Source organism: Patella vulgata, chromosome 2 (assembly GCF_932274485.2).
Source record: "Patella vulgata chromosome 2, xgPatVulg1.2, whole genome shotgun sequence".
Lineage (NCBI taxonomy): Eukaryota > Metazoa > Mollusca > Gastropoda > Patellidae > Patella > Patella vulgata.
The window spans coordinates 43,230,295-43,257,092 of record NC_065880.2 but is presented as its reverse complement, the minus strand read 5'-3'; the positions used below and the strand labels follow the sequence as shown (position 1 = coordinate 43,257,092).

The 26,798-nt window shown below is 33.2% G+C and overlaps 1 protein-coding gene and 1 long non-coding RNA gene across 2 annotated transcripts in view; both read right to left on the bottom strand.

The window, feature by feature from the left end:
* The window catches only part of LOC126810322 (uncharacterized), an 84,027-nt gene extending 72,076 nt beyond the window's left edge, over window positions 1-11,951 (bottom strand). The window contains exon 1 of the long non-coding RNA XR_007675174.1: window positions 11,470-11,951. This is a non-coding gene — a long non-coding RNA (uncharacterized LOC126810322). The remainder of the gene's footprint in view (window positions 1-11,469) is intronic.
* A 10,409-nt stretch (window positions 11,952-22,360) lies between these two features.
* LOC126811005 (silk gland factor 3) lies at window positions 22,361-25,939 on the bottom strand. Its single transcript, XM_050536466.2, has one exon. The coding sequence runs from the start codon at window positions 25,853-25,855 to the stop codon at window positions 24,587-24,589; it is 1,269 nt and encodes a 422-aa protein (XP_050392423.1). The 5' UTR covers window positions 25,856-25,939; the 3' UTR covers window positions 22,361-24,586.
* Window positions 25,940-26,798: the final 859 nt, after the last annotated feature.

Below are 26,798 nucleotides of genomic sequence, written 5' to 3'. Positions count from 1 at the left end.
CTATTATAAGCTATAAAATTTCATGGATATAAAATTGCAAAGTTATATCAGTGACATTACGTTTTTATTTTGTCCCTGGAGCCACGTATTCAGAAATTCCAAAAAGTATAAGTATACTTTTGACACATTTCAAAGGGGAAAGACCCTTGATAATATATCATATTTCTCAACATTTAGCTGACGACGATATGGTTATTCAGTGCATGTTGTAGAACTTGTTCGATTTATGACTTTATGTGTCAATATCACTACAAAATATTGTGCAATAAAATATATACGAACTACAAATATTGCAGCTTCCAGATTTTCCGTGAGCACACTAGATACTAAATTATATTCACTTGCATAGGCGTATGGTACCAATCTCAGTCGGGGTGGTGGTGGGGTGGGGTGGGGCTGTTTGCCCGAAAATAGCATATTGGTTATTCATCTTTATGTTTGATGGTTGTTTTTTAAGATTCCAAATTTAGAAACATATTGACACTATTCACTGTGATAGGTGGATTATGATAATTGTAATACTTCTTATGGATATCACCTTTCATGTATTTTTTTATGTACTCGTATTTGCAAAGGAAACATTCCAGTTTTGATTTTCCATTTATAATTTCATTTTAATTAACTTGACGTAGCTTAATGTATAATAAAACGTTCTAGTGACTCTGATGAGGAATTTGAGTTTAAATTATAATGTTGATCGGAATACCATTAAACGATAACATAATGCTATAGACATGGGATTTATCATATCTTCAAGCCATGTCAATATTTGATGACCAGCGATCTTTAGCTATCTTACACGGTATCATGACGAATTCTAAACCCTCCATTAATCACCTAAAATACACATAAGGACACGCGTTGATACCAGAGAGCACACCAAAGCTCTATCGCATTTTAACGTTATACCCCATTTGATTATTGTGATCTCCGCCTTTCAGTGACAATGATACACAAAGGGGCGTAGAACAAAAATACATAGATAAATATAAAAAAGCTTGGATATATAGGAGGTATCGAGGTTCCACTCAATGAGTTTATATATCACCTACAATAATAGAGTTTTAACGTCTCCAGTTACTCTTCTTGTTGTCGTACAGAATGACGGAGTAGTTTATTCAAGCGATCGGTCCTTCATAATTCATGGGTATGAAATGATATGTTCTTTACCCCAAGTATCCATATGCTTTACACACAATTTATAAGGCGTGATTTGTAAATTAGAGCTATAATAGCGGGGATTTTGCTAACTTTTATAAACGGTAAAAGGGTTTCGAGTGGTGTGGACAAAGAGACCTCCTGTATCGACTATCTGGGTTAATATTTTGGGAGTGGTTCAATCGACATTATACAAATCTAAATGTGCAATTATTTAATAAGACATTTTCTATTTCGATGCATTGCAGCTGTATGTTGAAAAGGATAATAATTGTGCACCATTTATCACACACGTCATAATTATAGGGTATTACACAAACTGTTGATTCAATACGTTTACCTTCTAACTGAATCATATATCGTATTTGATGAATAGCCATTATTCAAACAGTCTGACGGTAAAAGTGGGAACAATTTCAGATAATCATTAAGTGTACTTTGTTGAATTGTATCATTTTGTCTTTTATTCATATTTATATACAGAGGATTGGAAAATGTGAATTATGTTAGCTCAGAGTGGTTCGCTTGTACTGAATATAAAGAGGACGTTCACTATATTTATTCATAGTTCTTTTAACACTGGAAGATGTTGCGTATACATTTCAAGACATAACTCTGAAACGTCTGCTTCTAGGGTCCATGTTCAAACTTCCGCTCCATTTAGAAACAAGAGGTGGCGAATGTCTTGCATGAGGCAGGGTACGCTTACTGTAACCACTTCTCATATGTATTATCCATTCCAGCTTACTAACATTATGCAAATTAAAAGATATCAGCCAACCAAACATGCGCCCACCTGTAGATTAGTCGTCCGGGAATAAAGGCTTTCGCGATTTGATTTAAACAACTAAAATTATATTCAAAGATCCCCTGTGCATCACTACCTGACCATTAATTCGTGCATGTGTTGGGTGTTTCACACGACTAGACAAATGAATCTCGCATGTTCATAAAGCCAATATTCAAAACGATGAAATGAAGGACTACTGACAGATCAACGGGGTGACGACCATACAGGAAGTACAATCATTCAAATATTAGCTGTATAAAAATTACACGACCGTTGGAATCCTCATCCCAATTCACAACCTCCTGCCGCCATAAAATAGTAGCTAACTCAGCTTTTTATTCTCAAACATTTTCTGAAAAACAAAGGAGTGGTCGTCAAGTTACAATTTCAGGTATTCCATATTATACCGCATCGTTATTGTCTATTCTCGAATCATCCGTGAAAACAATTATGTTTTAAATGCCCACAGAGAAGGTAACTCAGTGGACGAACTTGTACTCTATAACTCTCTAAAACAGTTAATCACTGTTCACTTTTTTATATTGTCATATCATAGGTCAAGATCAGAGATTTACCTGTCAAAATCAAGGCGTCGATGTTTGTATCTATCTCAGTGGTGGGCAATCATACAACACAAACACCTCAGCCAAAGTAGACAGACATAAAACGATTACAGTAAGCATTTTTAAAGGTGTTCAATCTCGTAAAAGAATACCCCTTGCCGTTGTCTCGCCACTCAGCTTTTAGACTAGCGAGTGAGCAGGACAGGAAAAAGAATTAATGTTCCAGAGGGTGATGTATAGGGGTTATTCTCGTTTGATTCGTCTAAAATGTCAGTTAATGGCTTGACAACGTATTTCGTCATATTCTCTTTTTGACAAGTTGATGGTAGCAAAACGCCAAGCACCACTATGATGGCTGTCTTCATGGGCTGTCTTTTATGATGGTCGGTAATGTGTTTTTGTAAAATATCTATCGCTATAATAGGACTTTCATTTTGGGCTTAAAATTCCTGCCTTTACGTTCAGCTATCTATTGTTCTTCCCACAGAAAGTAAACCATACAAATGACACGCGCACTATGACCAATCCCTAATGCAATATATATAAAAATTGTCCGTCCAATAAGTACTGACGAAGCGCACTTTTAATAGCTGTGACGTGCATTATATTAATTATGACCCTGTCCAACTTCAATTCTATATCTAATTTCTTTTGGTGCTTCCGTTTTGAAGGAAATGAGTGTGTTATTGTAATATTTGATGACGGATATGTGTATGTCATGTGAAAGATTAGCTGTTTCTTATTAATTTAAAGGCTCGCGGTGTGACGTGTCTTATGGCCAAATGAACAGGTAAGTAAATATTCGAGTACGGCACAATTCCTACTCAATTAAACAGCGGATGCTTGATTCTATATCTGTCAACATTGCATAACCTGATGGTTAAATCATCATATTATTTACACTGTAGAATTTACAATAAGCCGGTAATAAACGAAACCCTTCATCTCTCATCCTCATCTTTATATATATACCTGACACCTGTATACTCCCAACCACGCCCCTTAACACCTACATAATCGAGTGTATACAGATCTACTGACGACTGATTTTATGCCTAGATTAAGTATAATCGGTGAAATAAGGACAAGGAACTCTGGACAAGCTATAGGTGGACCGGTGATAAGAGATCTGACCAGCCCTGTGGTTATTTTTCCATCATCACACTTCAACGCGCACCTGACAGTTTCGGGTCAAAGGTTAAGCCAGGTAACGTAGTGTCAGATGAACACGATACACCCAATGACTTGTGGTTGATTTGCAAATTGACTTGTTTTCAAATGGTAATGATATGAATTAATGGGTGATCATTTTTTGCCCCTACTAGTACCGGAGAAATTGACAACTTTTAAATGTCAACATTTCGACATGTCTGATCAATACCACTGATATACCTGTAGATCACTTCCTATTAAACACATAATTATACACCTTTAACATGCTAATATTTGTTATTTTCAGGCAATTTTCATATCAACAAATTGCTCTTAAGTTGTCAATGTCAACAAGATAAATACAAATTGCCTACACTAGAAAATTGTCTACAAAGATGCTCCTTTGATAAATAAACAGGTGATGACTTTTACAGCTATCATTTAAAATAATCAAAATGACCTTATGACAACTAAAAAGCAAAATAGCTGAAGGCTTGTCTGAGTTTCCTCCATGACTAAAGTTGTTGAGATCTTGGTGGATAAAATGACAAGATCCGTGAACAATTGTGCGATGGTAAAACAGCCACCGCATACCAATAAATGAGTAATTTCAACAAATATAAATCGATAACAGGAAAGAACGCCTATAAACATATCCACATCAGCTCATGGTTTATTGTGGTGTGTATAAAATATACGATTACAGTGTTAAAATTCCCGCGTATAACATCATCATTTGTCGACCACGCCTACCGGGTATCTTTATGACGTAAATACAATACAAATTACACGTATGTCAACTGTTATGGTCGCTTTATTGCAATATAGAAGAAAGAGTATTATTTATTTCAAATGAGCGTGACCATTTTCTTGCTGCAAATAACAAAAAGGGTAGAAGCAGAAGTTGACATCAAGTGTTCTAGCGTTTTACGATTGTGATTTAAAGGTTAACTTCATTCGTTTATATATTTTGGGACGCCATCGGTTGTAAACACATTCTATCTCAATGAGTGCTTAGCTACGCTGTAACAATGAAACATTCTGGGTTTTAGAAACTAATCAGTGCGTTATTAGTGTTATATGGCACCCAATGAAACTAACATAAATTGAAAACACCATTCCCGATTACCAGGTATTTTGTCTAACATATAAATATCCTGTTTTCAAAAATATGTGAAACTTAGAATCGGCATTTGTGGGGGCGAAAGCAACAATAAAAATATGTTTACGTAAATAAATGTCAACTATAGACATTCCAAACTAAAATAATGATAACACGAACCTAAAAAAAACCTTTAAAAAGCATCAAAATTACTGACATGTCCGTTTAAAATTTACGTATGTATGATTTTTCACATCCGGGTCGTGTTAGAAGATAAAAGGTGGGTAACTCATGAAATTAAAGGAATTCCCTTTAAAGTTTTTTCCTTATAATCTACGAAGAGTTACCGAATCTCCATGGTGTTTTAATTATAAAGTGAACATTATTTAAATCGCCCTGAAATGTATGTGAGATTTGTTCTCAAAACAAAGAAAAAGAAAACTTACGGATTGCCTGACCTCGTAATGATAATAAAAGGTATCCATAATAACTTAGTGTTACCCATTCCCCATAGTGCCTTGGTTATTCGTTAACATTATTTAAATCACCTTGTAATGTATGCGAGATTTGACTTATGTTCTAAAAACAAAGAAAAAGAAAACTTACTTGACCCCGCAATGATAATAAAAGGTATCCATACACACAATAGGTTAATTTTTGGTTGGAAATAATAAAGACTGGATACAAAGCAGCTTGATGTTAACCTTACAAAATAAACTAATACTCTGAAGAAGACGGCATTTGAAACATCACTTATACCCCTTGCATCTGAATTATAATCATGCGACAGGGAATGTATTTGCATGCATGTATAACAAATAGGGGGAACGTGATCACCATTGAAATTGTCTCATGTCGGTCGACTGTTTACAGAAAGAAAATAACTAATATAATATCCAAATTACTCCACACAGATACAATAATGGCCTTCTCGGAATTCTCAATCCCAAGCGATTTGCAAATATAATGGACCATTTCTGTTAGTCACATCTTGGAAGACGGGAAAGCGAGGGTAAATTTGATTTGTAAATGGCCTATGTGAATTAATGTGTAACAGGAATACTTGAGTAGAAAGATATAGTATAATCTTGTAGAAGCATTGATCTCCGTAACAACCCAAGATTCACACAAAATGGTTTATACGAAACAATAAATGCTAGCTTTTGACAGTTGAAATAGAGCCGGTTAGTCATAGAGCCATCAACAATCATTGATTTATTGGTCTGATGTTCTTTTAAACATAAGTTAGTTTTTATTTTAACATCATCTATACTGATAAAAATAATTAGAACATCGGAAACGAATCATCAGTTAATTTCAGGTATGTTCAATTAATCAATTAATTTGCTATTTTTGAATGAATCTTGGGAATCGAGTCAGATAGTGTATAAAAGTTATTTATAGGCACATTCCTATTCATAACATTTATTCATTATACATTTAATTACGGGTCATGATCTAGTAAACTTTCCAATATTTCAAAAATACATATAAAGTCTTAAAATAGATGATGCTGATACATCCCTTTTAATTAAATTATCAGGTAATATAATAAATGTATTTTATTAACTTTCCGAGAAAAAAACCAGAGTAGTACTTTTTGCAATGCCACATTTTCCTTGCAGGTAAAATACGTAGGAGAGTTGAAAATATAAACTTATATAAAAAAAATACACGATGATATTCGTGTTGAAGACACTACATATATGTATATTTGGTAAACTTTATAGTTTATTATAAAAACAAAATATGAAATGGTAATGAATTAACGCATCTTTTTTCTGTGCCTTAAAGTCAGTTATCATTCCTTCCCCGAAATTTCGGATTTACACCAAGCACTCCGATTGCAACCCAAATCTGGTCGTCCATAGTCAAGAAAGAAATACTAGTGCTGATTTTATTAATGTTATGTGGTATCAATTATTATGAAAGTGGACGTTAAACCATACACATATATATTGCAAGCGATTGAGAGAGAGAGAGGGAGATGGGGTTTAACCTCCACTACTCGACACAAACTAGGTCATTTCGGGACTAACACATGGTTCAATTTTATTTCTATAATTCGCTTGCGCGTAGGGGTCTCTAGCAGGGGGAGGTTGGACAGGCGACCCTACTCCTTGTCATGTACAACCGGGGATTCGAATGCAAGCGGTTGTAATACTGGCTGACATTGAAACTGTCACTGTCACGCATTGTGGTCATAGAGACTTTAAAATTTTGTGTCAGAAATACAGTCCGCAGAATTCAAACAAGACAATAAATCGTTTTTGTTTTTTTCTTGGGGGCGGGTATTTATTTTTTATTTGTTTGTGTGTGGTGGGGCGGGGGGGGGGGGCATTCCGTTTCGTTTCAAATTATAAGTGACATCTCTTTTTCTTTCAAAATGCTTTTATAACTACGGATTCGGGTCTATGGCTCAGTTTTGCCCGGACACAGACATTTCAGCCTAATGTTAATCGAATTATAACTGCTACGGACTCTTTAATGTCCACAAGGGTGTATATCGGTTTTTAATAGTATGCATATTATTACAAGGGATAATATGTTACCATATCATGATGAGTTAACCTCATTATAAACGAAAATAATATCTTCAAGATAAAGTCGACCTTCTTCCTCAGATTTCATGAAGAAGACACGAAACGCGATCTGTTTAGTAAATATAGTAAATTAGGTAAATAAATTTCAAGTAGGTTCGGGGTTATTATTTCCAGATCAATTACGTTTGTGCATGTCCATAGCTAAGACAATATATTTAAGAGGGTATTATGCTGCTTATTGTGTGTTATATAATTTAAGTGGGTACTATTATTACGGCATCTATATTGATTAAGGATTAGTGGATAACTATCGAGGATGTGTATCTGATAGATCAATTTCCTCCTTGTTTTAAACTGGATCTCATCAGTTTCATTCCAGTTCCAGACTCGTACATCTATTTATAAAGATTCGGAGGAGCGTGTTCAAGCCGTGATTAAGCTACAAATATAATCTTCGAATCATGTTAACATGATATATATGCCTGGTCCAATCTACTATCATATACTATACTTAAGGGTAAAATTATATAAATAGTAAATGCAAAGGTCTTTGTTCAGATCAAATTTTCCTCTTTCAGATAAAAAGTGTTACTTTCCATTCATTTTTTTCCCAGGGAACTGTCTTCCTCTTGGTCTTAATCGGAGTGATATCATTTATCAATACCGTGAGGACAATTGGACTGGTGTAAATTTATATCTTTCATGATCTAGATTTAGCGGCAATTCCTCATAGAGTGTCTTCCATTTGTAGTTTTATCCAAAACAATGTGGTGATTCTAATGCAATGGGAAAACTCCTTGGTTTAGATTCTTTAAAACATAGCATAAAGTTGTTCCACTGACGTAGTTATCATTGTATGTAGAAATTCTCGGGCATAAAAAATATTTATTTGTTTTTCTATTAAATTGTATTATTATGAAAATTGGATAAATATGTATTCTGTAATGGCTTTGGATAGATTTTATTGATTCGATTGACACTATGATTAACTTAAAGCACTGTTCTACCATATTTTAAAGACAAATGCTTTTAAAAGCAGATAAATTCTGGACCGCTGCTGAAAGACAGTGCTTTGACATTTTACATACTTCACACTCCATTCAACACCTGCAATATATATGTATATAGTCTGGTATTTGGTTAGTAATTGTCAATAGTCGAGATGGTATCATGTAGTCAGGGGTCATACAGAATTGAAAAGCACTCTCTTGAAAGTTCATGTAGTAACATATTACCTTGAATACGAGCTGAACAGTTGGACTTACATATAAAATATACTTTACGCATCATGTGTCGTCAATTTTGCAAGAGTGCAATAAGGTATATGTATACTCTTTGGGCCATAACAGAATCAGTGATAGACAACTAACAATACTGAGAAACAACCCCAGAAAAAACTATTTAACACTCCTGGTAAACACTCATAAATACAAGATCAAACTGCTAGCAAAAACTATTTAACAAACCTGTTAAACACCCATCAATACAAGACCAAACTGCCAGCATGAAAGAAGAGATTAAGAGTACCAACGAACCACTGAATTCGCAATCTGAAGGACAAACTTCCTTTATGAAACAACGGTGTGTGATTACTTATTAGATTTCAAATCTCAAATCATCTTAACTGTACATGTAATATCATAGTACCTCTTCAGGTTATTATAATACATATCTTAAATTACGGGGGGGCAGAACATGCTTTAGTTACGTCAAAGCAAAATCTTGGAATTGTAACGATATGTTATATCTATAATCATAGGTCGACTCCCCAATTAAAGCGAGACTCGATCGCTTTTCTAATATCCCTTTAAAGCTAATAAAAACACGTCATTACTAAATCTTCCCTAATCTATGGCCGTTAGGTTTTATATTTGCCCTTGGACATAGTTAACAACAGATCTAAACATGTCAAGGGAAAAGGGTTTCATTTCAATACACTAGTTCTATCTTGTTCAGTGTCATTGATAATATATACCACATACATCAATCTAATATTACTTATATAGTATTTACAATAAAATATGTTACAACTTGTTGTAGGTTAATAGAAGACATGCATCCTTGATAAATTAAAATAGATCAACATTGGATTACATCTATCTTTAAAACACCCACCATGTTAAAAAAAAAACCTAGCACTATCAGCCTGGACTATTGTTGGATGTCATATATAATGCGAATGAATATCGTATTCTGTCTCTACTTGAATACGACAGTTCGCACCCCAAAGATGGTATTTATGTTGGAACTTTATGTCAAATTGTCTTGGCAGATATAATAAAAAAAAATAGGAGGGAAGATAATTACATGGAAGACATGTGCCTACATATTAGTTGCTACAACAATTTACAGCATCTCCATCCAAACACAGACATGTGGTTGAGCGTGTATACCGGTCTTTTAGAGTAAAACTAAATTAGGGGTTACTGAATGCCGCAATTTGTTGCAGATTTATAGAGGAGTCGGTATTACACGATGGCTACAAAGAACTACATGGCAGTTGTTGCCGTACATGCTGAAAAAATCCACAGCAGGGTAAAGGCGGTAATTTACTAGTGTGTAATTATCACACACTAACCTCTGTCACACATTTGCCTGTGATCAGTAACACCGCCGACTATTATATTACACAAACTTATTAAGTTACACCTTCAAGCAGGTTTCAATTTTATCAACTAACTTGGCTAAATTCTGTCGTCTTCCAGATTTTCTTCAATGTCAAGAGTGTTGATTGAATTTTTAGCAAGCTAGTTAACGACACAGCAACACCTTTTAGTTTCAATTATAATGATCAACATGAATATAATAAAAATAAAATTGATACATTTTAGCCTGTAAATGTACTAAAAAATTTCTTCTTAGATAAATAAAAAAAATCAACGTAGTAAATGCCTCCCTGATCAAAAGTAGAGATTAGGTGGTGTTTTATTGCAAGATGTTCATTTTATGGGAGGCACATAACCCACCTCGTCTATCCGTCACACTTTGTGAGATCTATTGTGATGTTACATACAGGCCTAAACTCACTCTTTCTATGCCTTCAAGAAACAAGTTTGTTTTCGAGGATCAAGCGCCTATTCTTGTTCAAGCAGCGAAATAGCCCGAAAAGAAGTCGTAAGAATCCATTGTCCCGAACTAGAGCAAGAAACCGTACTGGCCCTAAGCAACGTAGCCCCCTTGATAGTATCGCTTTAAAAAAAAACTACAGCTGCTTGTTTTAAACTAAGCCTTCGTCACATTACACAAATAGTTGACTCAACCATTGAACATTATCTACATCGGGGTTAAGTGTTTAAATATATACTATATGTGAACGGATACATTTTCATAATTTCTCTTTTCATATATAGTAAAAAAAACCTAGACAAACATGCGAGAAAATCTTGGCAAGGTCTTCTACGGTGAAACATTAGATAAGTAGGTACACTGCTTATTATTAAATGCAAAACCGTAACAATATATTGTACCTGTAGGTTACTGAAAGCGCCACTACGGTTGGGAATTTTTTTAAAAAATAAAAAGTTTATATGAAATAAAAGCTGTCGCGTAGAAAATTATGTAATAGAATTAATTTTAAACTGACGGATATACATTTACAGGTATATAAATCACCATAAATGTTTAAAGATCAAATAGTTCTGTCTAATCATAAAGCATTTTAAATCTACTTATATAACTTATTATGTGTAAAGCATATGAGGCACAACGAAGGTAAATTTATATTACATAAACTCTGAAAATAGAAGCGTTGGTAAAAAAATGTCAAACAATAATTAAAGAGCCTTGAGGAAAATAGATGAATTGCAACTAATAAAATAAACAAAATTTCTATCTCCTTTTTCGTCTCCAGTGTGGGGCTTTAACGACGGTCTAAAATGTCCGTCTGCTAATATTCTCGCACATGCGTATTAATTCGTCTGGGGACCTAAAAGAGGGGAACAAAAGACTGTTTATCAAAATACCAATCGATATAGCTTTATTCTTCAGTGGTATCATTGAACAAAAACACTATGCGTTTTACAATTATTTCATTTAGTTGACAAGCAGAAAATATGAAAATACTGTATTTCCGGCTTCGTGTCATTGATGTAAAAAGAAAGAGGAAACTCCACATTTTCGACATTTGTGGGAAAAACATTTTAAAAGAATGGCCAAGCTTACCTGAAAGTTCCTGTCATAAGCTTTGTGCCAGGTCCGGCTTAAAACCATTTTCTCAAATCTTCTTTTGTCTTCAAATCTTCTATTGCTTCTGTGACAGATTCAATCTATATAAAGATCGAAAATCACCACTCTTGTCACAGTTGCCACCATTTTTAGCTTTTTTCCTTAAGAAAGTCACTGGTATTGTTATATTCAATGTAGTTCTACTGTATTCTTGTAAATATATGTAAGAAAGCAATACAGACGAGGAAAAGTAACCCTAACAGTAGAAGCTTTCGTTATCAAGTGATCTCGTAATACACACGAATACAGAGTAGTTATGCAAAGTTTGCTGGGCAATCTAGAGACATTATTAGCAATTGAAATGAAGCTGGGCCGTCAGGATTTGACATGCAATTGTATTAATATTTTATTCCCATCTCGATCAATGCAGTCCAAGTATTCAGGTTGTACCCAAGATTCTTAGATGTCAACTAACTCAACCTTTACATAGTGAATTGAGCGCAAGTAAACAAGGCCCGGCTCAAACTCTTACATTGTTAATTTATATCTTTTCACACAAAAACGGCCGCACCTAAACTCGACATTAAATGGACAAGTTGAAATTGGATCTAAGAATAGTCGACAAGTAACGGGATTCAAATTTAGTTTTAATTTGTGAATGAATTGCTTTTATCGAGATACGTGCTATAACTTTATATATAATCCGAATACGTATACGCATACGTAAAAATTGTATTTATCAGCAAATCAATTCCGGAGCTAAAAGCGTTTCATTGCTTATCAGATTTTACGCATAAAAATTGCCTTTAATTGCTGGACTGTGTATTTTTTATTTAAAAAAAAAAACTGTTGCTCTGCATCAATACGTCTAGCAATTTATTTACTATATTTTTAGACACATTCGTGAGAATAATTGATATTGTATAAAAGTAACAGATCCACCCTTAAAAAATAAAACATATTTTAACCAGTTAATGTGAAGAATGTAATAACGTATTAATATGATTGTGTAATTTTTCTCATAAAAGGTGCTCAGTCTGTCGGTCAATATTACTTTCTCTAGCCAGTAAATATCAATTCCACACACAAAACAATCCATAAAACAAATGATATATGATTATTATCCTTTCATACATCATAACCTAAAATCGACTATTACGTGTCTACGACTCGATCGAGCTACATGTGTGATCGACATATTCTGACTGTCAATACGTCAAATATACAATGAAATATACAATAAATATAATATATATATATGTATACAGAATCAATGAACTTTAACAAGAAATAGTAAAATATACACACAAATACGTTGTACATATATACATATTAAAGTGCGTTCACAAAGACTTTTCTAATTAGCATAAAATTTGTGAATGAAGGTGTAAATTTCTAATACATCATGGGTAATTACATATTCATACATTCATTTCAATTTATATAGGTCTGCATGCATAATGAACTGAGTAAGTAGTCTGATCTATATACAATGCATTATTAGGGCATACCTAGTCCCGGATACATATATATATATATATATATATATATATATATATATATATATATATATAGAATAGATAATATGCATTTAATACAATGCATAAAGTTCAATAAGGGGAAATGAAATTTATTCAACAAAGAAAAATATTAAACATAAACATATGGAATTAACATTTTCAACATTCCAATTCCCTTTTTCTTAAGGCCGAAACTACACGTACAAACTACCAAATGTGAGTAAAAATCTGTTTATATAAATCGGATAAGATTTTATCTTGCTATAATTTGAGTTTATTATCATTATATTTCATCGTAAACTTTTATAGATAAAATAAAATAAGTGCAATAAACATTAAACTATTGACATTAACATTTAAACTAAGTCGATAATTGGATGGTAGGGTTATGGAGGTGGTATATACGTATATATAGAGAGAAAGAGATGAATGACTATTAAGTAGATGTGAATTGAAATAAAGCCTAATGTGTACTAAGTAGGATAGATCATGAAATAAAAGGCTATTTAATGCCGCGTCAGTACTTGAACTACATAAAAAGTTTATTCATACTGGAAAGGATGATCGGCAGACTCAGCTATACGAAATTGGCAATATCTATGTTTATCGGTACGATCATATATTTATAAATTTGCCTGCACAATAAACGATCCATTTTCCTGATTTCCTTTCAACATATTATTCAATTTTGAAGACATAAATACTACCTGAAACGTGTTTAATATCAAGAATTACAGTAAGACGCTTGTCTGAAAGGAACAACCAGAGGACAATGGGGGTCAATCAACGTGTAAAGCTTTAGTTGGAGTAATTCACAATAAGGTACTAACAGATGTAAAAATGCTGACCACTAAACACTTCATTTATACCAAAACGTGGCGATGGGAAATTTTTAGATTAAATGCGGAGATAGCAATTTAAAAAAAAAATCAGATCGTTGTGAAATGAATAATTATGATGTAAACATCACTTACCTCCTTTAGATGACCCTTTAATGGCTTTTCAGTGTGATATTTCCACAAATTCAAGTTCTTCATTATTAGTAATGTTCGTGGTTATTCAAGGTTATCGGCATCGTGACTACCAAAAACCCTATAAAGAATTCTTAAATAATGACAATAAGTGGACAAGACAAATAAGTAGAGTATAATCATGTACTATAATCATCATATTTGATACGATTACTGTATAAATATTGAATGTAAATAAAATACAATTGTTTCAATTGATAAATTATCCTATATTTAACACAGTTTATGGTAGGAACTTTCGATAAATATATTCATCTGACCTTTCTAAAATCAGCAGAAATATATTCGTCAACACCCCAACAGTTTTTAGCTGAATGCTTGACCGGAAGTTGCTAAAGGCTTTGCTGCGTCTGCATCTTCAGATGCTACTGAGGTTTATTTCTTGTTTATGGTGTCAAAGAAAACTAGGCCTGGACATATTCTTAGTCGAAGTTTGGGATTTTCAGGGAATGTTTTCAGAGTACTATTAAAACTATGTAGAGAAGAGACAAATATATTCCTATTCCATCAAGAATTTAGTACAGAAGAATGACGATGATAAATATCAGAATTTGAATCTGCACATGTATATAATTACTAGGTTTATTATGTTCCAACTAGAAGTTAGTTTCTATATTTGATATCAGATGTTAATGTGTGTCATCAAACATCATCTGTACTCCAGTACTGTGTCTTATACTGTGGAACTTGAAGGGTTAAATGGTTGTTTCATGATATAAAGAGAGCCCATAAAACACATTAACAAATAGAAATATTTGACTCGTGATTGGTTGTCAGTTGCTAATTTTTTCGGGCATGTTTTAATATCATTTTTCGCACAAAAGATTCCATAAGAGAGACCAGTTGATAATTCTACGAGTAGGGATATGTAAATAAATGCGTGCGTCTAATACGAGGGTCTGTTAATTAGGCCTACTTCAACGACTACTTCATCGCTTGCTCTCTTCATTTCATTCTGTCTATTTGATTTTCCTTCATTCTGACGACCTGATGAAAACAAATAATTTTCACCGGTGTCTTCTCGTTACTTGTATTTTATGAGGCGATGTTTCAATACCATGTCAAGTATAGACAACCAACCAAACTATTCGTTGAGAATTTTATAGTACCATTCGCCAGGCTCGATACTCGATATAATATTTACTTAGTTTCACTCTTCTATATCTAGCCTGAACATAATATAACCGAGAACTAAGTGTGCCGACACACAATTGCTCGTTGATACATGTTTGTTAAGTCCCCAAGCTTGTAATTGAGAGTTGGTCTCCAGCGAAAGGTTTTTATTCAACCCTGGCCCTGAAGCAGCCCGAAGGAAAAATCGCATTTTCACGACATGTGTCACAATACTTCATATTAAACGCTTGTTCAAATTTTGTCTTTCTTCTTAGTTAGGATTAAACGAAGCCATGTTTGATGTCTTTAATAGAATATAATGATATTAAACAAACGTTCTTGAGGGCTCGTGGGTGCTTGTAATAGAATCTGACATGTGTGACAACATCAATATTACATGAAAAGATTCTAACAAGATTTGAAAAGTTTTCATTTTATAAAATATAGGATATAAACATGAATTTTAAATTCTTCATTTTTAATAGTTTTCTGGTTTGTTGTTTATGAAATATAAATGTAGCATATTGTTGTATGCGTGAATTTTCATATGCATGGATGAAAAGCCTTATTCATCAATGCAAATTTGTGTTACATTATTTCACATTTAGTTATCACCCTCATCAGTCTATTTGTCTCTTACTTCAGAAATTTTAGAAAGGTCATCATCGCTCTGACGATGCTTTCATCTATACACTCCTTCATAAAACAAGCTGTCCTACTCTATAATCTAACCAAATGGTATTATTATTGCTATTCGTCAGGGGACCGGAATTTTCACCCGGGTCTGTTCTAATGAATTGTTATCCATTATCATACAACACACACTGTATCATTATAGTAACCCTCCTTCAGAGGTCAGTCAGTGTTGAAGGTCAGCTTCGTTCTGGATATCTCGATTTGCAAAATCTGATCGACAAATATATTTCAATCATAAATTTGGCAATGCTAAATTGTCATCCTTGCATCATTTGACTTCAAGTTACCTTTTTCATTTCAGCGAATTTTTCTTTGAAACATTTGGATATCTCTAAACGTTCGATTTACAAAATCACATCGACAAATATATTTAAATTATATATTTGGTTATACTAAGTTGACATGGTTGCTTGAATGGGCTTTAAATTACGCTTTTCATTTCAATGAATCATTCTTTGCAACATTTAACAAAATTTCAGTATTAATATTACTAAAATGTGCAAAGGTCAAATTGATCTGGCTTGATTTACAAAAGTTAGGATCAAAGGTTATTAGTGCAAATTATAATGATCTATTAATATCCAACTTGTTCTATGATTAAAACAATTAACTGTTTGAAACCAACCAAGAAAATAATGCTAATTGCAAATCACCAAAGTCGAGTAGAATTAATTCAACTAATTATATCTATATAATATATAGGCTATTCAATCCTTATGTAATTATACAGAGTTGCGGGTAATTAAAGGATTTATTGCATGTTGTGATGTTTTTGTCATAATGAGTGATATATTGGTGAAGACTGCAGCAGTTAATGTTATTATTTCCTGTTTTGTTTTGATATAAGTTTGTTATTGTTTGTATTAAGTGGTGCTGCTGTTGGTCGTTGGTACTGTTTTCGTGATAAGCATTGTTATAGGATTCTGGTGGTTTTGCCATAACAAATTATAAACTTAGTTCTACCTGTTTTGCTCAATCTAGTTAAAACACGGATCCTATTTCGTTTCGTTTTTATAGTTCAAAATTTCGTTTTACTTGTCTTTACTACACTTGGATCTGAACGAGTTGTTATTTAACTCGTGTTTTGAATGGTGTCAGGGATAAGCCAATGAAACGGTCTGTTACGGCGAGCTTTAGGCGTGTTTTTCTCGGAACTGTGGGTAATCCACTAGTAACATCAATGTTGATTGGTTAATCAAATGTCTGACGTCATCGGGTCATAAGTCGGTCTTTTGACCCCTGACGTGACCTATCGCTATAACTTGTCAGATCTTCATATAGTGTAGGCCATCGAAAGTATAAAAAAAACGAGCGAAATATAGATCTGTATTTTAATCAGATTGTGTTTTGCTTTGATATAAAGTTGTCATTTCTTTATTTTTCATAAGTTTTGTTGCTGTTTATGTGATAAGTATTGTTATGGAAGTTTCGTGATCTGTTGGATTGTCGTACAAACTATCATTATTAACATATCTCTGGCTGTAGGTGCTGTTCTGATCTTTTGTCTTCTGATCAACTGCCCTCTCTTGCTGCTGATAATAAGGAATCTGTGAATATATGTTTTGTACTCGTTGAACTAGTTCTTCTATCCTATTACACGTACTTTGTAATCACGATTTGCTTTAATTTAGCAAATTATTCCTAAATTAAACATTAATCAATGACGTCATTGGTCAATAATAGAGTTATCTTTGATCACGTGACATGTAATATCCTATTAGAAGGTTTTATTGTGGTGCATATAGCCAATAATAAACAAGTTTAATCAAATTATATCACAGGTAATCACATCTAAATCTAGATCAATAATTAACCATTGTACAAGATAAGCAGTTTTTTGTGGAACGTTTGTAATGGCGTCCATTCGTGTGTTCCGCTTGTATGCTCTTCATATTACTCTTAAATACATATCGACACGCATGTCGAATTTCAACATTCAGCCCAGCACGAAAACAATTGAACATCATCAAAGTTTGATTTGATTTTAAATGATTATAGGGCGTGTCTCCTTAATCTACGGTCGCTTTCCAACTACTGATATTGATTGGTTATCAGCCATTCTTCTTGTTTCATTATACATCATTTTTGGTTTTATTATTTGAGTTCCTAAATGGGATAAAATATAATATTTGTCTTGTGGTTTGTTTTGTTCAATTCAAACATAGATTCTTGCTTAGATAAAAAGTGGTTGAACATAACTTTATTTCAAAACTATCTAGCCATTATAAACAGATATTCTGAATTATGAGTTACTCGAATATTTTTGAATATTATCCATGTTCGTATGTTTTGTGCCAGTATCATGAATTGATTTACTGTTCTTTACACGTGTGATCATAAAATTGTATAATGTTCCATAGCAAGTTGTTTTCTCCCCTTAGAAACGATACGGGCAGAATTTCACTGTATTTTATACGGGTTATGATGATTATTAGATCAATCATACATTCAAATCACAGGGTTTTAACTACTTTTATTAATAAGAAAAAAGAAAATTTTATTTTCATGTGTATGTACTTAGATGAGAAAGGAAATATATAAGATTTATGTGTAAAATTAATTGTGTATAGCGATCTATACATGGTTTTTTTTGTATAATGATATGCAGATTAAGATGTATTCATTAGTTTTTAACAACTCTTTATCTAATACATCTTTAAATAAACATTTCATATCCATACCGGTTTGGTTTGATCTATTAAGGTATAGTAAATAGTAGTTTATGAACGCTTTTATATTTGAGGGTGCTATTATTAATAAATATTTCCCCAAAACAATATTTGTTAATTCCTGTAAGTGAATTAGAGGAAACCACATTAAATGGCGACGCATTTGCTCTTTTTTTATTCCAGTCATTTCAAGTAATGAGTAGAATTGGTGGACTCTCGAGAGACTCGCTAACTAATAATGGAAAAATTATACATCTAATTGAAACTGAATGCCTTAATTTTCACCATTACCCAATGTGCAATATAGTGGGCTCAAACTAAACAGAATCGTATAGACGAGAGAAATTATTACACTATGGGGGTGCCATATTATAGCATCCAGTTAATCATTTAATGGTATCATTTGTCTTTCATTCTTGTCCACCGCGGCGAAGATTATCGCTGCACTGTGTAACCCTGTCTACAATCAGACCAATCACAAAACCTTTGATGTTCCTTAGAAAATAAAGTTGTGAGCTAGGGGGTTGGGGCAATTATAAGCTGTAGTTTATTTAAAATTGATTGCAATAAATCTACATAAAATATCAATATGAAAAAAATACCTTTATTCAAAAAGAGGCCAGTGTTTATAATGACGCCAAATAGAAACTATTCCAAGAAACTATTATTTGGATAAGTGACTGACACGGTGATTAACACTGTTTGGATAACGAATCTACCCGTTTTCTGAAAACTTATTCTGAAATTTCAATGTGTATCTTTTCAACATAGTCTTGGTAAGATTTCATTCCGGGATCAGTATTTGCACCTTGTTTGGCCTTTCGGGAAAAACAAACGAAATGAGGTCTAAGTATTGCAGCTGCTTTGGTAAAATGTTTTTCATAATATGACCAATACCTAAACTGTGTATTAACAAAAGTTCATCCATTTATCTCAGTAGTGTGGTAAACGACACAATGAAGATTAGACGTCTTTCTCAACTGCCCTGACGCATGAGGTCGGGATAAATTGAAGCCGCTACTTAAGACCACATTGGAACTTGACATGTCGCGAAGTGGATGAAAAATGGTCACCTCAAATCGTCTGAATGAAGTTAACAAGAATGAATAATGGCGGAAAAAGAGAGATGGTGAAGGCATTGTTTCAAATATCCACATCCACGGTTTTTACGAGGTCGGTAAAATGAATAAAGGCGCTGTCATTTATAGTCTTCTGGTATCAAAGTAGCGTTGGATAGACTTCCACTGGTTCCGATCAATCAATTAGATCAAGAAATTGGCGGAATCAGGAAGGGTCGTGTGGTAGCCATATGCCCCGTGATGTGTCTTCACGCTTGGTTAGACATATAGAGGTTCAATCATAACCCACATGGTTGAATGATTATAGTATTTCTCTAAGGTATGATACTGATTAACTAAAAACTAACAAACATTATTATCTCACGTATCGTTTACAACTCATATAAGACGCATGGAAAGGGTTACGACAGATCATTCGCTAAACGTTCACTTACAGGGCATCAATTTAAAGGTTTACACCAAGGGTTTTTGAATAAGTCTACATGTGCATAAAGGCCTATGGAGACTAACCTATTTATAATATAACTTTATATAAAAAGGTATAACATCAAAGTTAACGTTGCGGAAAGATATAAAATAATGGTATCATATTTCCCTATAAAATGTGCTATTTGTAACATTATACGATGTGGTCTATGTATGATATATATCTATTAGTCTATATAGGTAATACTCGGCCACATCCATGATGTTGTACAATTACATGTAAAATGACGTTTAATAATAATACCTTAAGTTGGCATAACTAATATAACGTTATTGAGATAACACAAAACGATGTTTATTTATTTTCAGAATAACAAAAATTCAATTAGAATTTGAATAGTAATGTTATCAACATATTTGATACTGTGCTACATTCTGGCTATGTTATTCTAAAAATAATAAAAATTTGAATAAACCGATAAAGGTAGTAAATAAGAATGTATGTTGAGTGTGTTTAGAAAATGAAAGGTCATTGAAATATATAGTAAATATATACCTAGTATATGAATAATATATATATATCAGGTGAATAATTCGTTCTAGGGTTTAAAAATATATTTCTTTGATTGGGTTGGAATTCCGTTGTTGTGGATTCGATCTCAGTAAATTAATGTACATGTATATGTATATATTTGCATATATTAACTGTAAGAAGATATAGAACACACAGAGTAGAAACAGAATCAATACCATATAATTCTAATGAGAAAAGTGTGAAAAAAATGAGAGCCGTCAAGGTTGAGTTCGGTCGAATCAGTCGAGTTTTTATTTCACCTGAGGGTAAATAGTTTTATTTGCTTGTCAATCGCAGCAACGGCGACACTTCAAAAAATGATGTGTGTTTTCCAAAGGCTATTATTCTCTTATAAATTTGTCATGTTGATGATTTTTATCTTGTTTTGTTTTAAACATATACTATATATATAGTATATATATATCTGGCATGCTTGTTGATGTATAAACATATAAACAATCCCACCCAACCCCCGTATAGTTGATACTAAGCTATAAGTTTACATTTTATATAAGTAAATGCTTTTGTATACTGTTTCGTAATCGACACTAAACTTAAATTGAATGAATACTGTAGTATATTTATAATAACATATACATGTAGGCTATATATAGGTATAAAAAACTAAAACAGGCCAAGCATATTGCTGTATATATGAAATGTCAAAGTCTATAGATTTTTTGTCTTTTCTGCTGAAATAATGTTTTAAAATTTTCTTCAGTTTATTAATATTATTTATATTTTTAATGGCGAAATATATGCATATATTAATATGCTTGATATGAAAACCATAACGCTGTTTCTATGACGAACATAGGAAGACTACCTCGGTCATGCATACCGCACTTAAATATTTAACTTGTCATGTCGGTGTTAAGATACACCTCTTGAATCATTTTTTTTAAAATTTGTTAAATTTATTTGAAATACACAGGAAAACGGTGAGAATGTTAAGAAACTTGTTGTAAGCTAGGAATATATTAGATCTCTCAAACAGGAATTTTGTGGAGAGAAAATACTGAATATACCTAAGTCAGTTCAATAACATCTGTATCTGTAGCTATTATTGCTTTCAATGCCCCTCTGCAGACCTTCGATACTTTCTTCATGAAAAAGTCTCTTTAAATTCCTATGTATACTGTCGTCTAGTAGTCTTTTTAAAGGTAATAGTTGACGGCATCTGTTATAGAATCAATGAAATATATAATGCTATGGATGTTATAGTCGCCCTATTACCACAGCATTATATACGTGTATATCAAATCCCCCTTTGATTTTTGAACAATCTGCCGCTCTATACACCAAATCATTTTTCATCCCTTCAGCAACAGCTTATGCAGGTAGACCATTTGATAATTATATCAAAACAAATGTAACAGATTTTTTGAAAGGTCTTTTGCTTTCCATTTTGTTACACAGGTGTGAAACCGCGGTTTAAATGGCTTTATAAGATTTGATGGGGAGATGACTGGGGCGTTGGGTGAATGGGGATATCACTTTTACACAATTTGATAATTATATCAAAACATGTTTTAGATTTTTTCTGACGAAAGTAGTTTGTTATTCAGGAACAACCCGTGGATAATTAGGATACATCATACTTGACAAGGGCGGATTAAAGGCAAACTTCGTTTAGAACAATATCTAGTGCTTCTCATTAGGTCAGTAAAATGATAAATTTCGTGTTATTAAGAATAATAACAATTGTAACAAGCTATAAATAGAAGCCTCGGTGGATTCTAAAACAATGTATGTATTAAAATAATACAAATTCACTCACTGATTTTATATGAGAAGTTTAAAATATGTCTAATATTGAAACACTCCTTTAAGGAAAGGGGATATGCGTAGGCAAAGCTGCGTTTTCTTAATATCACCGATAAATTATAATCTCTTTTAAAACAGTAGATATAAGTAATGATATAAGCTATTCAGTATGTACCATGAAATATAATATATGTATTTTTGTAATAAACTGCACTATATGTAATTTGGATAATTCTACATGTTTATCAAGAAACCGGTCTTTTTTCTTCTTTATTTTTAAATTGGAACAAAATTACAAATCATATTAAAATTTTAATTAAAAATGGGACACAGTATGTAAGAACCAGTATGCTAAGAAGACAACAGAGAATTTTCCATCAGTTTTGGCCGAAATTAAAAATTATCGATTACAATTAATTGTTGAGGTGTTTATTTTTGTAATTAATGACCTTTGTTGATAAATATAACAAACCAATTGATTAATTTTTTCACAGAATTTTTTTTATAATTCATAACTCTTTTAGAAACAAATACAAACATAATATTATTGTTCTGTAAAATCATACCCAAAGAACTGAAAGCTAACAAATAAATATATCAAATTATATATCACCTGAGCGTAAACTAGATTTTAATTAAAATACCAAACTAGGCGATTATTGAATTATTTGTTAATTAAGTGCACATTACTCTATTGGTTTTTATTATATTAAATGAAAGACTGAATAGCTTTTATCACTACCGCAAGACGGGGATAAATAAAATACCGCACCAATACAGTACAAAATACCAAGTGTATATAGTATTTATGAACAATTTATTTTTTATAACAGTAAAAAGACTTTTCTTTAAAATGATTTCATGTAAATATGATCAATAAAAATTATGAATCTTTCTTTTTATAACGTTTTGTTCATTAAATTATATCAAAGACAGTAATTAAAGCGCGTGTAAATCCATAATTATTATTTATGATTATACATCTTTATATTATGCCAGTAAGGAATGATTTTTCTTCTAATGAGTATTTTTAGATATAAAAATGAAAGTAAAACATTTAAGCTGCATTTAGAAAATAAAATTTGAAGGTAAATAAATAATTATGCAGAATTGTATATTATCCAAAATCTGGAATGTGAAACAACGAATAAAGAAATCGAGAAAAAATAATGGAAAAAATCGAACAATTTACAAGAATTAAATTATGCTACCATTTTACATAAATTACAATAAAAGACCGAAGGAAGCGATTTAATCGCTCATTGTTTTAACATTAATCACATAAAGAACAATAATAATAATTAATAATAATTAATATAGTCTTTTTACTATATTACACCCACAAAAAATGCAAATTCTTTCTTTTAGCAATATTCGTCTTGTTGCTTTAATCGGATTCTATTTTTAGATACAACCGACAAACTCTGTGTGGTCATATACATGTATGTACATACAGTAACAGAATATAGTTAAATATTAGAGGTTATTGTCCAAAATCAACCACATATATAATAAAATCACATTTGACTGATCGCGGTTGAATAATAATAACGTCTATCGGGTATACTATACTGTTTTTGGTGTGATTTTAAATAAATTGTTCGGCAAGATTAAAAGCACGAATACCTACCAAAGTTATCCACACGAAATACACTCTCATAACTCAAACCTCTTCAATTTCACAATAATATTAACACACGGGTATTAAACCCTATTACAATAATATTAGATGTCACTTCAAATAGTTTCCAAAAAAAAAAGCACTGATTGGTGTTAAATAATAATAATAAACAGTTTCGTTTCGCTCACATTCACAATCTCTAAATTTATACTGCCAAAGAGTACCATTGTTTGTAATTAAATAATAAAAATGTTCAACAACAAAAAGTGAAATCAATATTAAACTTACTGTTGTTGGATCTTTCGTTTTGTCTTTGGCGGTAAAAATTGTTTACAATTTTTCTTAACTGTTTGTTACGCAGGGAATGCCCTTCTTGACCAGCATAAAACTCCCACGGGGGTTTAAATGTCTTTAATAATTAGCTGTATATAGAAGTTTCTGTATATTTATATATATATTTATATATTAACACAGCTCCATGCACATTATTATATTGGTGTCCCGAGCACAAAATACACAGTTCACGGTAATACTTGACATAAAAATGTTTAGTTTACTTCATTCTTTACGGTCCCCTTTAAACAGTTTTTTAAATTAAAAAGAGGTACCTTACCACCATCAGTGATGATGCGGAGATAGATTCATGGAATGAGTCTGTGGGGGTGGTGAGTGTTGAGACTGATGATGATGGTGGTGGAGGTTATAGGCTTGAGAAAAATACCCCTGAGGAATGGACACTGAATTTGCCATGCTATGAGAAATAGAATTGGCCATACAGTGATTTGGTGAGCTGTTTGAATTGGAATCGCCGGGACTGCTAGCAGAATGAAGCAGGGGACTCTTACTGTTACTATTAACCGAGTCGGGGCAGCCGTCTTCATTCATTAAAATCATCTCTCCATTCGGCCCCACTTGCATTGGAGGGGTCATTCGCTTTTCTTTTTGACGACGATTACAAAACCATACCCGCACAACTTCTTTCTCTAACTGCAGTGAATCGGCGAGATGTGTAATTTCCGGTGCGGCCGGTTTCGGCTGTTGTAAAAAGTGAGTTTCTAAAGCCCCTTTCACTGTCACTTCAATACTTGTCCTCTTCTTACGTTTTCTACCCTGCGCTGCTATTTTATCTATACTAGTAGGCGACCCGGTCGTACTGTCAGCTTCTTCTAACCACTTTTGTAACAACGGCTTCAACTTACACATATTTTTAAAACTTAATTGTAGGGCTTCAAAACGACAGATAGTAGTTTGACTAAAAACGTTACCGTATAATGTCCCTAGGGCCAGGCCCACATCTGCTTGGGTGAAACCCAATTTTATTCTCCTCTGTTTGAACTGTTTAGCGAAGGCTTCTAAATCGTCGGATGTTGGGGTGTCTTCGTCGGACTGTGGCTGCGGTTCCAAATCTGGTTCAGGTTGATCCAAGGGATGCATGCCATGGGGTGACATCATTCCATTCATATTCATATAGCCATATTGTTGAAGCTGGTGATTACCATTAGATATAGGTAAGTGAGGTGACGATACGGCGTTATGCCATGAGTGACTTGGATGTATTTGCTGAATAGGCCGATGATGTAACGTACCTCCCGTGCCGTCCAATACGTTACCATGCGGTTTCATGTCCTGTCCATGCATTCCTTGGCCCATACTTGCACCCCAATGTTGGGCTTCATGTGACAGCCCTACCCACGGGTTGTGGTGACTCAAATGGTGTCCATTCTGGTGTTGTTGTGGTATATATTTCAACTCCTGTACGTCTCGAGGAGAATATTGTCCTTGCGTTCCGTGAACTTGCATTCCATGATTCATGAGTCCACCTTGGTTCATAGTTAAAGATGATGGAACACTGGTAGATAGGTATAAACTAGCACTAGAGGCGGCCATGGTCTTAAAAAACCACAGCTGCTTTCACTGATCACTTATAAAATCCTATCCGATTCCGCCTGTGTTATTCATGTATAGTGAAGCCGTGTACACAACGACAAGTATTATCATCGACACGGAATGACAGCTGCACGTTCATTGGTCGGCCGCGGTCTTGATTGACAAATCATTATGGCAGATTAAATTACGATGTTAATGTTGACTTTAATCCCATTGGTTGATTTTAACCAGGGTTTTTTTGCCTTGGAAGAACTTTAGCTGATGGAATGATTCTGCAATGTGGCTGAATTAATTTATTCTGTAGCAAACATGCCTTTGTTTACTCTAGTACGTCTTCAAATAGACAAAGCTCTATAAAGCTACATAAGGCAAATTTTTATAGATATTCTTTCTCGCGTTGTAGATAAGCCTGAGTGACTAGGGGCGTTGTTTACAGAGTCATCGAGGCGTGATCTTTTGTTATGGGGGCGGTGACTTCCGGACATGATTAATTATCTACGGCAGGATATTGATCGTATGTTTGTTGGGGTTTTGACTCAAACGGCAGAAATACTACAAAATTATTTTAAAACAATAACAGTCCTTTAAATTGTCAAATAGCATTACACTGAGATTCAACGATTTTCATTTTATATATTTATTTATTAACACATCACTGACGTACAATGCAAGGAACGTTACTCTTTTTATCCTATGAGATATTTGAAAAGACCACAAGTTTGTGTATTAAAGGTTGTCAGCGGGTGAGAAAGTGGCCTTATTATGTGTAGAAATTGAGTTAGGAAAACAGGTCGCCAGGGTGGGGTAACACTGTGTTTGTTTACAATGTGTGAAAACTGCGTCCTTTTGCCGATATGCTGGATGCTCTAGACTATAAGCGAAAATCATATCCAGGCATACACAGTTGTAAAGTTATCTTTTACTATATACTGATTATAGTATT

Bases quoted from the DNA above. Each gene is read 5' to 3' on its own strand.
- LOC126811005 (XM_050536466.2), bottom strand. From the start codon at position 25,855: ATGGCCGCCTCTAGTGCTAGTTTATACCTATCTACCAGTGTTCCATCA.